The 12677-nt window shown below is 38.9% G+C and overlaps 1 protein-coding gene across 1 annotated transcript in view; it reads right to left on the bottom strand.

Moving 5' to 3' along the window:
- The window catches only part of cntln (centlein, centrosomal protein), a 107310-nt gene that overhangs the window by 34534 nt on the left and 60099 nt on the right, over positions 1 to 12677 (bottom strand). The window contains exons 17-20 of the mRNA XM_008422824.3: positions 11635 to 11698; positions 10086 to 10357; positions 4333 to 4536; positions 1776 to 1873 (exon numbers count right to left, since the gene is read on the bottom strand). Coding sequence (XP_008421046.2) covers positions 1776 to 1873; positions 4333 to 4536; positions 10086 to 10357; positions 11635 to 11698 — 638 coding nt within the window. The remainder of the gene's footprint in view (positions 1 to 1775; positions 1874 to 4332; positions 4537 to 10085; positions 10358 to 11634; positions 11699 to 12677) is intronic.

The following is a 12677-nucleotide window of genomic DNA, read 5'->3' on the forward strand; positions in this document are numbered from 1 at the left end:
GCACAGAGCTGCTTGATGTGAGTTTAATCTCGAGGAGGAAATGCGTCAATTGTTTTAGCAGAATGATCATGATTTATCAGCCCTGCAGGAATTTCACTCGAAAAAGCCAAGACCAAAATGTGCAAAAAACCTTTTCAATATTCCACTAATGCAAAAACAAAAAAAAAAAAAAAAAAAAAAAGCCACAATTTCACAACTCCTGTGTTTCCATTAAATAAGAAATGAAATAAAATAAGTCGGTTCACGCATTAAGCCATTACAAATCCTGGTGGCAACAGACAGATGAGATATGTTCATAATTCAGCAACGGCTCCAGCGTAGATCAGCCAGCAGACGAGACGTTGGCGTCTTATTCAGGCGATGGGGCAAGAAGCCTCTTAGACTCAGCAGCGGCTACGTATGCAGTGTTTTGGAGAAATTGTTTTCAGTGATTTTACAGAAAAAGCTGTGGATTCAACACTTTAGAATGGCAAACTCCATTTCTGATGCTGTCAGAGCTCAGGTGGAGCCTCATGCACATCGTTTCAAAGAGGCCAGGGCCTATAAAGAAGTGTGTAGCTGCTGTATGCAAACATGTCACAAATATTCACAACAGAAATGCAGCAAGCAGGACTTCCAAAGTTTCCTTTTACCAAAAAAAATTAGAGCAGGGTAGTAACTCGTTACATTTACCCGAGTAATCTATTGGAAAAAAGTTACTTTTTACTTTTAATGAGTAACTTTCTTATGAAGTATCGCTACTCTTACTTCAGTAAAGCTCCTGGATCCTCTACTCACTGTGAGTAAATTCACTGAATGAAGAACAAACTTGTTACACAAACCTGCAGTTTCTATTAAAGTTTCATAAGTTTTATTTTTTAAAACTGATTTAGAAAATGTTTTCTTTGCGTAGTTTTGTTGTGTTATTTATATAAAGTATTTTGAGTAAAAAAAACCTCATTCATATTTAGATATTTTCAATTCAAACATTTTCACACAACTTTATAATTACGTATTTTATAAATGTCAAATGATTGATGTTTTGTACTTTAGCAGCCTTTTTACCAAATACTTTATTCTTACTTGAGTAATTTCTCGAACTACTTTTTCCTCTTAGCTGAGTGAAAACAGTCGTGCTGCTCGTCCTTCAGTAAAAACTTTCCCCAGCTCTGTGTGGTTTCTCTGTCCCGCCCCCATCGTTTCTGTCCAATGGGAGCAATGATCGTCAGCCGTGTGGATTTGTTTAAAAATTATTCTAAAAAAGCACATTGTGAAAGCAAATCTTACCGAGCAAAAAAATTATAAAGTTTGCCTTTGATCCAGACTAAACAAATGGATGAAGAGACTTTTCTGACCCTAAAACACTGAATAAATCGTTGTCACGGTGAAACCGGGTGGAGACAGAGAAGCTGGTCAGAGTCCAAATCGTGCAAATTTCTCGTTGCACTTCACAACACAACGTGACATAAGTTTGTAGCTTTAATGCAACAAAACTGAAAAAGTTTAGGTGGTACGACTCTTTGTGCACTGTGTTATCTCTAGCTGCTCATATTAACACCCCACACTGTTTTCTTTGAGTTGCTGATGGAGCTGCAGCAGAGAGAGGCTCGCCACATGGTGGAATCAAACACAGCAGATGAGAGCTGCACAGAATGCATTAAGACACACAGACAGAGGGACGGAGAGACAAAGAGGTGCAGGGGGGGGGGAAGGTGCATCGCAGAGCTACAGCAACAAACAGCCGGGATCACGAAGAGGACAAGCAGCACTAATTAAGACAAAGGTGTGTAACTAACTTGTCCTGCAGCTGGCTGAGCTTGTCCTCCTTCTCCTGGAGCTGCCCGCGCAGGGCTTTGTTAGCCGCCATCTGCTTTGTGGCTTCAGCGTTTGAGCTCTGGGGAGAGGGCACACGGTACGAGCGTTTGTTAATGTGTTTCAGCCCGGCTGATGGCGGGTCAAGCACAGCATGCCTTCTCATTATGGCAACAGTGGAAGGCAAGAAGGCGCTAAAAGAGGTTAAAGACAATAATACATTTTAGAAAGTGGAAAAAATAACCCACACCTTCAATACCGATAAAAAAAGCATGTGTAAGGCATAAACATGTCTTGATTTTACAGTTTTCTAATGAGTATTAAAAAGCACTGAAAGAATAATTAGATTAATTGTGATAAATTGATTATTGAAATCAACTAATTTAGTGACTGATTACTCATTAACTGGAGCATAAAAAGGCCAATTTGCTGAAACAACAACACACTCATCAAGAAAAAGACGTGCAAAACGTCGTACATTTTACATTTAATATCAGAAAACCTTTGTTTGTAAACATGCTTTACTCTGAACTTCCCAGGTGGCAGTTTTAGCTTCACCCCACCTAAAAACTGCAAACAAATCTCCTTTTAAACATGCTTTAATATTCAATTATTAATCAGCTAATCCTAAATCATACCTCGCTGTATGTAGAAGTATGTTTTTAGCTGCATACTTTGCTGCAGATGAACAAGCGTTCACTAAAGGAATGCTGTCACTAAATTTTAGGCCATAAAATTAAAGTTTAAAAAAAGGACTTGAATCATTTAATCATTTGCATATTTTAATGTATTTCTAATATTGTATAAAAAGGTTTAAACAAAAAAAATCTGCTTAATTGGTCAAATTTTTATTGATTAATCGTCGGACTAATCAATAGATCCGTCAACAGTTGTAGCCCTGGTGTTAAACTCTTATGCCTACAAAACAAAGGACGTCATGATGTCAGCTAATAAAAATGATGAAGTCTTGGTTTGAAGGCCGCTGTCTGCGGGGAAATGCTCCACTGCAAGCTGCTGTTAAACATGCGCCTCCGTCGCCTCCCTCTCTGTTAAGGTGTCACCTGCCATGACTTCCTGAGACGTGTGCACCGACAGCAGCAATCTGCTCTGTGACGCTGATGAGCGGGCTGCTGAGAGGGTGATAATGTCGCGGCACCGCTCGCACCTCCTTCCCCGCCATGCAGGGCGCGTCGCCACTGTTACCCTCCATTTCTCATCTTTCTGACAGCTACTCTGAAATAAGATCAATTGGTATGAAATGCTAATTCATGTTGAAATCACATGCAATTTCAGGTGATGCAGTGTGTAAATTAAAAAGGCGGAAAACTTTGTGCTTTTTTTTCCTTCTTGCATGATCTGAAAAGTAAAACCTTGACAGAGTTTCTTGCAGAAGCTTCAAGGACTTTGAGGCTTTCAGTGAAATGTTAAAGTGCCTCAGAAATTGATATTTGATGAAATCTGAGAGACTTTTTTTCCTCAACTAAAAATGCATGTTTAATTCTGCACTGCTGGGCTGTGGAACAGTGCTGCAGCTAAAATGGCCACAAGAATAGTAAAGAAATGCACATATTTCAACTAAGGACAACAATGTTAACGCGTGCGATTAATCTAAAAAGCTCAACACATTAACATGACATAATCCAGATGAATCACTTTTAGTCCACAGAAGCGATTTACACAATCATGTACAGCATTCAACAACGTAGCGTCACAAACAGAGAAAAGATGAGCGAGGAGAGTCTGGTGTGCTAACAGAATCATTTCCCTTTAAAAGATGCCACAGTTGGAGCGGACACCCAGTACACACAGGTTATTCACCCAGATGCAGTCGTTTGAATCCCAGGTTTGGTTCCTTTACTGATAAAGGAACAAATAAAGTCCACCAGTGCCAAAAATTATCTGAAAACGAAACCAAAACAACAAAACAGAACAAGAAACATTGCGATAAACGTTAGGAAAAACCCAAGGTAGCATGTAGCCTGCTTATTGCAACACTGAAACACAATCAGCTTTAGTTAAAGTTTCTTCATCACGTTTGAAACAAAATGCCTTCTTTTAAACCTTCCCGAATATTGTCATCTTGCCAAAAGTGATTTTAAAAAAATTTCTGGTGATAAAAAGGGGTTTATTTTATTTAATTTAATTTTTGTTGCTAAAATCACTTTTAGGTTATTTCAGGGAGGTGACGACATGAAAATCTGGAAAACTGAAGTGCTTGGTTTGAGACAATCTTAAACATTTTTGACAATGTACATTTATACATTTGAACAAAGGTCTGGATAAATCCCAGTGGTAGATTGTGATTAATCTGACTCATTTTGACATTTAATTGTTTAGAATGCAGATATCGACACAGACTTCCTTTAAAATCACACAAACGGATTTGACATTTTTACACTTTATTCATTCATGCCCCACAGAGCAAAAAATTAGAAATGAACACATTATTTAATGCTATCATCCTATTAAGAGATTTATCCTAAGAGGCATACGCAGCTAGGTGGAGAACGAGGGTAGATGATTAACTCGATAAGCACTGACCTTAAGTTTGACTTGAAGCTGCTTGACCTCGGCCTCCAGGGACTGGAGGGCCGGTCCGGTTCTGCCCTGACAGGAACACTCAGTGTTTGCTGGTGCAGTGGGTGGTGCTGCTTTTGGGGGGAGCGTAATCCGCTTCCACTGCTCCAGCTCCATCTCCAAAACCTTTTTCTGCTGCTCCACACCAGCCAGGTCAGAGGTCAGCTTCTGCAGAGTTAGCCACAACATGGTTGTCATGGCGGTGACAAAACAAATAAAAGTTGAAGTTGGGGCTACTCGTAAAAAAAACGTGGAAATATTTATTTCTGTTTTGGCGTGGAGGGAACTGAAGAGCGATAACGAGCTGCAACGTATTGTTGCATGATCCGACCAACAATAACAGACTGAGCTAATGAAGGAAACTATCCCATTACCTGCAGTGATGCTGTAGGGCGAGGGCATATACATTCACAGAACTTTGTGTGCAAACAGAACTATAAGCATTTAAATTAATAATCATGTATATTAAGATTTATGACATGTCCACAGCACTGTATATCTATTCACTTGAGAGCAAATTAACTTAATCAGCTACATTTTTTCTATAGGTTCACAACACGTTTTTCACTTATAAAATTCCATCACTTTCCAGACTCAAATTCCCAGATTAACCTGTCAATTTTTAGTAAATAAAACAGTTGACTGTAAAAATGTGAAGTTTTTTTATTCGGAGGAAAGGGCTTCAAATACGTCTAAGTTTTCTGCAGACGCCATAAGAAGACAAACTGAAGTTAGAAAGTAAGTAAAACCGTTAGTACGCTAGTTCTAAACTAAAACAAACTGTAAGGTAGTCATTATTAAGTCAGTGGGTGACGTAGTTAATTTAATTATTAGGTAGTGAATCAGGTATTAGGTTAGTGACAATGTTGGTAGTTAATTGTGTAAACTAGTAAATACTAGTGAGTTGGAAAGCACATTAGTAAGTTATTATATGTCAGTAAACAAGTTAGAGTAAGTTAGCTGTGAGTCAGTAGGTAGGAAAATAACTGGGGTAACTTAGTTATTAAGTACATATGTTTGGTTTCAAGTAAGTGAGAAAGTTGTTTTTAAACCTTTTAGTTGGTAATTAGGACAATAAATTAGTTGTCAAGTAAGTAACTTAGTTAGCTATTACGCTAGTTACTTGGCTAGCTACTGAGTAAGCTAGTTAGCTAGCTATCAAGTAAGTAGCTAGCTAGATATTAAGTCAATTAGTTAGCCTTTAAATAAGTACATTAAGTTAGCTATTAAGTAATTAAGTTAGATATGAAGTAATTAAAGTTAGCTATTAAGTAATTAATAGCTAACTTTAATTAGTTAGCTATTAAATACGTAGGTTAGTACTTACACCAGAAAATTAATTAGTAATCAAATAAGACAATAAGTTTGTATTTAAGTTTGTAAGTTTGTTATTACTTTAGTTAGACGGTAAGCAGGTAAGTTAATAGGAAAATAAGTTAGTAAGTCAATAATAAGTGAGCATGTGAGTTAATGGGAATGGTTAAGGGAAGATGGTGAATAAATGCCAACTATGTTCTTTCGCCACCAGTTTTATTGTCTAATTCTATCACCCGGTCCGGTTCTGCCCTGACAGGAACACTCAGTGTTTGCTGCTGCTGCAGGTGCAGCACCACCTCTCTGAAAGATTAAGGCTTTTAAACCTTAGAGACATACAAGGCTTACTAGTAGAAAACTCTGAAGTTTTACAGTGTATTTATCGTGGTAACTAAGTAACAGCCATCATATTATCGTGTGGTTTATTATTGCGACTTCTCTTTTGGATTTTAGGTATGTGTGTAATTAAAAATAAAAACATTTTAATTTATTGGAAGAAAAAAAATGCAACTAATAAGTTTAAATTATGTTAAACAATTAGAATAAATGTGTGGATTGTTGAAATAATAATCTTTTAACACCATTGTTGTAACAAATGCATGAACCTGAACTGATGGACTGTCCGCTGTAATATAATAGTATTAGGTCTGCATTTGAATAACTGAGTTTAGATTAATTAATAATAATGCTATCATCCGATCAGGTACATCTCAGTGTATCAATGGTTCTAAAGAGATCAAGATAAACCACACATCTGTGGCAAATATTAAAGTGAGTTCCTGTCTTCCTTATTAGGAAATACGACCTATAATCACATCACTGCAACTTTGGCTCAATATTGCAGTGATTAACTGATACGGTATTGTGTCAAACATGAAAAATGCTTAATGGCACAAATAGGAGACATGATACATGGAAATACTTCTGACCGTGTAAAGCAAAGCTGGAAAACACAGCGAGCCAACACACACGAATGAAACCACAGATTCCCCAGGGTTTGCTCTCTGCTCTGCATACATGGAGGTTATTGATATCTGGTTGCTGGCCGACACCTTTTAATAGAATCCCTCTTGTTTTAGGTTTCCTCTGCTCTGCTGAAGGCACACACGCCGCCTCCCCTGGGAGCCTGGGGGAGAGGAGCGGGGAATAAAAAGTGGGGATATGGCCCCAGTGGCAGCAGAGCACGAATTAAGAGAGGCATTGATGACACTTCCTGTAAGACAAGCTTTGAATTTCACAGGCCATTTTCAGCACTGGTGAGAAATGACACTGACACAGACGGATATACTGGGAGGAGCAGAGGACTCCTCTCTCTGTGGCTCTGCTTTCTCTCAGCCGTATGGGATCACTGGAGTCAACGGCAGCCGGAAAAATAATCTGAATATCAGCAGAAACACACAGTGGAGCAGCGGGCAGCGCTGCTGAAAGACCGACCTGGGCAGACGTGGACAAAGGACTCAAAAATTATACTCAACAAAGAGTTTTTTACTCAAATAAAAAGGTATTTCGTAAAAAGTTTATTCAAGTACTGAGTAACTGATCAAATCATCAATCATTTAATCTTTTAAAATAACATAATCAGACAGACCAAAATATAAAGTTAAGAAGAAATTTTGGTATTTTAAGGACCAAAATGACAATAATTCATATAAAGTAACAAAAAATTAAATCAGGCAAAAGAAAATCCTTTCAATAAAAAAACGTATGAAACTTTAACAAAAACTGCAGGTGTGAGTCTAAATCTGGTGGGTTTTTGGTTAAAACATGTTTGTTTTTCATTCAGTGGGTAGAAAATCCTGAAGTTTTAGGTAAAAGTAGAGATACTTCATAATAAAACTACTCAAAAGTAAAACATACAGCATAGTAAAAATACTCCTAAAATACTTTTTTTCTTCAAAAAGTTACTCAAGCAATTGTAATTGCATAAGCATAAATAGTCCAGGGTCTTTCTACATGGAGTTGATGTTCTCCCAGTGAATGCCTGGGTTTCCTCCCAGCTATCATTTATCATTTATCATTTCTTATGTTAAGATTTTTATTTACTATTGTCACAATAAATTCCAATGAATGTTTTTTAAAAAAAAACTAAAATTATGTTTTGCAATTTTTCTCTATTGTTTATTCAATAAAGACGTACCAATAAATTAGAAAATAGGGTTAACTGTAGTTTATCCACATTCTTTTATGTGACTGGTGTCCTAAAGAAGCACATTAGAAAAGGGAAGGTTTTTAAAGTTGCATTTGTTTGTCTGGCAAAGATTGCGCCGCCATCCACTTACCTAAAAAAGTATTAATAAATAGTTCTTATCGTCACTTTTACTGTTATAACAATACTCCCACAAAATATGATGATAAAACTTTGAGTCCACATCACCTACCCCTACTTTCTCCCACAGGTCAAAAACACAACCGTTAAGTTAATTGGTCTCTATAAATTGTCTGTAGGTGTGAGTTTGTGCATGGCTGTTTGTCTCTGTGTTTCCCTGCATGGAAAACATGCAAACTTCCTGCAGAAAGACCCTCAGGATGGGATTCTACCACCAAAACTACTGCTTAAACACTCATAGTCGTATCCAGTTTAAGGTTTTTAAATGTGTGAGCTGGAAGAACTACCTGGAAAGAAAAAATAATGGAAGACACAAGACAACAGTGTATGACTTTATAAGGCAGTGAGGCAGGAAAAGAAGCGGAGAGGACAGAATGGCTGAAGGATCAGGAGACAGAGCAACACAAACAAGTCTCTGGGAAGCTGCCATGCTACCTATCACATGATGGCCCCTGTGGAGCCTGTCCTAAGCCAATTACAAGCAGAGTTTTAGTTGGAGAGTTGGCCAGGACCGGCTGGAACAAGTCCAAAGTCTATCACCTCTTGGCCTTTTCAGAGAGGGCAACAAGACCCGGCTTTGACCAGCCGGTCGGCTCCAACATTCTCTGGTGGAGTGGCATTAATACTGCAGGAGGAGAGAGGAAACAAACAGGAAGACAGCAATTCCCCCCCTGTCCACTCATTCACTCCCCTTTGTGTGTGTGTGTGTGTGTGTGTGTGTGTGTGTGTGTGTGTGTGTGTGTGTGTGTGTGTGTGGGTGTGTGTGCGTGTGTGTGTGTGTGTGTGTGCCTGCACTGCTGTGTCTGAGTCTAAGGTCTCGCTGGGTTTCAGCAATCAGAGGCCTGGTGGGTGCACCAGGGCCACTTCCTGGGTGGCAGCGTTGTGAGAGCTGCACTCTGACTTGTGTGTACGAATCCACCGGATTGTAACTTCACGAAAACACACGCTGCCTCGTCTCCAATTGTACGTCCAGTTGGTGTTTGCGGCTCAGTCAGGATATTCACGCTACAGGAATATCCTGCCTATCAGGTTAATGACCGTTTCTGTCGCCATGTTGGTGTGAGCGTTTTGTTTCCTATCAGACTGACTAACCACTAAATAACTCGACAGGTGAGTGAAGCTCACCTGTAGGAAGCAGGTAGCTCATCTCTATTAGAGGGAATATAACTGGCCACATGGTTTTTTATGTACAGGACAAGAGCAACTACAGGAGAAAACTATGATACAGTGGTAAGAATTTAGATTTTAATCTCAAAATTCAGACTTTTTTTTCTCAGAATTTAAACTTTAGAATTCAGAATTGTCAGAATTCAGAGTTTAGACGTTTTCTCAGAATTTAGATTTTAATGTCAGAATTGTGACTTTAATCTCTCACATTAGGCTATAATAGAGATGAAATACATCTATACATTTACTTTGTTTTGGTCTTGTGTTAGCTCCTGCTGATGTTGTGTTTTCATAGTCGACTCTGCCAAAACCGAACCGCATCATCGGCCCAGCATGCATTGCACAGATGAAGAAACTGCGACTTCCATAATAGACAAATATAATAAAGATCAATTTTAAATAATTATGAGCTTTTATGGATCACAAACAGCAACTTTTAGGCTAATAGGGAAATGACAACATATTTAGTTCAGCGTGTTTAACTCCCTGTTGAAAAAGTAAAGATCTTGTAATGTTTATGTTCTATGAGGCACCAAATGGTTTCGGGCCTAAACAGCCTCCAGAGCTGCTGGTCAGGTAAGAGCCTCTGGGTTTCCCGACACCTCTTCAGAACCAAACGAGGACAGGCAGCATTTACTTTCTAAGCTCCTCAGTTCCGAAAACCCGAGATATGTAGAAACTGTTGGGACTAAAATCTCTGAACCCATAATTCATTTTCTCTGCTTCTGCTCCTTTATTTTCCTGAGAAACACTTGTGTAAAAATAAACTTGTCTTGCTTGCTGCTCTCCTCTGCTCTGTGGTTGTAACCTCCACAGAAGAGAGCAGGGCAGTCAGCTGTCTCATTAAAAACGTTCACCAAAAAAACAAACAAAGAAAAAGTGAAATATTTCCAGTTCACTCCTGTGTTACCTGTGTGAGCTGCTTGCTGCTGTTGAGCTGCACAGTGAGCGCGCAGAGCTGCACCTTGATCACTTCATTGGCCTCTTGCAGCTCTCTGGCTGCAAGCAGAGCATCCTGCCTGGCACTTTGCAGGATGTCTATGTGGCGCTGCAGAGACTCGACGCGCTGCTGCAGAGAGGAGGAGGAGGAGCAGTGCTGGGCCTTCGTCAGCCTCTTCTTCCTCCTCCACCTCCGTTTCTCCCCTCTTGTCCCTCGCTCCCAGGGCTCCTGCTGTTTATCATCTAGCAGAGGGAGAACATGCAGCTGCCTCAGAGGCGACGTGAGAGGGAAAACTCAGGAATCTGTTTTTAGACGCTCCGGCTGGGAGTTTACCGGCGCATGCATGTGCTTCACAGCTTTGGCTTTTTCATTACAGTTCAGCTTTATTTCGCTTTTACTTTTTGTTTGTCTAATTCAATTAGTTTTAGGTACTTTTTAGAGTTTTGTTGTTAGTTTTTATTAATTAAACAATTTGTTTTAGTTAAGCTTTTATTGATAAAAATAGTAGTTTTAGTTTTGTCATATTTTGGTAAATTTATAGGTGAAGAATTCAAACAGGTCAAAGGATTGTGATGTGATTATGTACAAATCGCACTGGGCAATGAATACTTAAGAAATGTATTCGGAATGTACCAAATGGAAAAGATTACAAACTTATTAAAGTTTCAAAAAGCTACTTTCAGTTTATGCTGGGGGCAGAAGAAGCTCTGCTCGTACAAATAAGTTGGACTTGTTCTGCTCTGTAAAAATTAATAAAATTTAAGTTCTAAAAAATAAAAAACTAACTTACCAACAGCAAAGTAAAATGCTTGTGTGGAAAAAATAAATACATGTCTCATCAGTTTCGTGTTTATACTTCATAACCATGAAAATGAAGGATATTATATTTGTCATTTCAATACGGTTTAGTTAGTTCCAGTTAGTCATAGTTTTTCTCTATTATTACATTTTTATTTACTTCAGTTAACAAAAGAGTTTTTGTTATTTTGTTAGTTTTAGTTAATTATAAAAACTCGGATATATTTAACTGCTAGAATAATTTATACTTCTGATTTATAACTACTTAAAGAGTTGAGAGGAAAAAAGTGATCAACAGCAAAATGAAATAAAATATTTTCAAACACTTTTTAAAAAGAAAGTGAAAATCTGAAAAGTGTGGCATGCTTTTGTGCTCAGCCCATTTGAGTCACTGTATTGTAAAACCGTCTTTCAGTGCAGCTGCATTTGGATTCAAGTCTGGAGCTCAATGAATATTCTACATACTGAATATCTGATGTATTATTGATTGATATTAATCATGTGTCTACTGTGATATATACTGTTATTGATTTATTGTTCTGCTATAATTTAGAGGTATTAGATTCATAACTGCTCTGATTTTTACTCGTCAATCCTTTTATTTCCACTTCACATCTACGCATGTTGAAATTTGTGGTTGTAACGTGACAAAATACTGGAATACTTCTGTGAGGTGCTGTAGCTGTACTTTAGTTGCTCTGGGTATGAAAACCTGCGCTACCTTGTCTGCTCTTGGATCCAGTTGCTGGTGCGTATGGGCTTTTGCTCATCAACTGCCTGTAGGACTAGAAGAAGAAGAAGAAAGTCGGTAAAACGTCGTTTAATGGAACACAACAGTTGACAAGCTTTGGTTGGCTGGCATGGGGATCGCGGTGACACTGTGATCACACACTCTGCTCAGCTTAACACAACAAGACAAATCATCCTGCGCCTAAATAATTCACCTGAACATGTTCAACAAACTCCTACAGTCCCCGACTCCGAGCGTGGAGATCAGCTCTGACAGCTGCTTGCTTTGTTCAATCACGTCTGAGGGATTCGATTCATCCCACGCCACCAAGGCTGCGAGTGTGTCGTCATTTACAAGCAAAAATAAATAAATAAAAAATGTGCGTTGAAGTGTGTGTGACCCCTCCCAATGCAAAACAGTTTGTAATGACATCAAACGAGCCAGGTAGGATTTAATCAGAGGCAGGTTTGATCAGAGGGGGAAACGAGGCGTTTGGTTTGTGGCGCCGCGTGTTGTGTGGGGACCTGGGATGTCACAGCAATGAGGATGGAAGGGTTGACGGGAAAATGAAAGGATCAGGAAAGACGAGTCCTGACAGCTCGCAGGTTTTACACGGCAGGCAGGCGCCGCTTTCAACTGCCTCTTCATGAGTTTAATAAACAGGAGGAAAAAAACACTGTAAATCTGATTATTGTTTTGATCTGTTGTCTGAACATGCTTCATATGAAAACATCCAGACAGCATGGAGTTGATCAGCTGCTGTTGCAGCTTTGGGGGGTTTACACTGAAGCCAAATCAGTTCTCACTGTCGCTGCTGCGAGAGGAAAATCACATCGTTTTGTCCTCAGTCTCACGCCGTACGGCCCTTCTCATCAACCTCCCTGGCGAACTATACGTCCCCCTCTCCGTGTTAAACTATTGTGTTTATGTGGAAAAATAACGCTCAATTTGATTACTCTGTTCAATAATTAGGACGGATCTGGACTGCAGATGTTCACATGACTGTATGGTAGAGAATCAAATCCTGTTTAATA

Source organism: Poecilia reticulata, chromosome 1, assembly GCF_904066995.2.
Source record: "Poecilia reticulata chromosome 1, P_reticulata-male-v2, whole genome shotgun sequence".
In the NCBI taxonomy this organism is placed as follows: domain Eukaryota; kingdom Metazoa; phylum Chordata; class Actinopteri; order Cyprinodontiformes; family Poeciliidae; genus Poecilia; species Poecilia reticulata.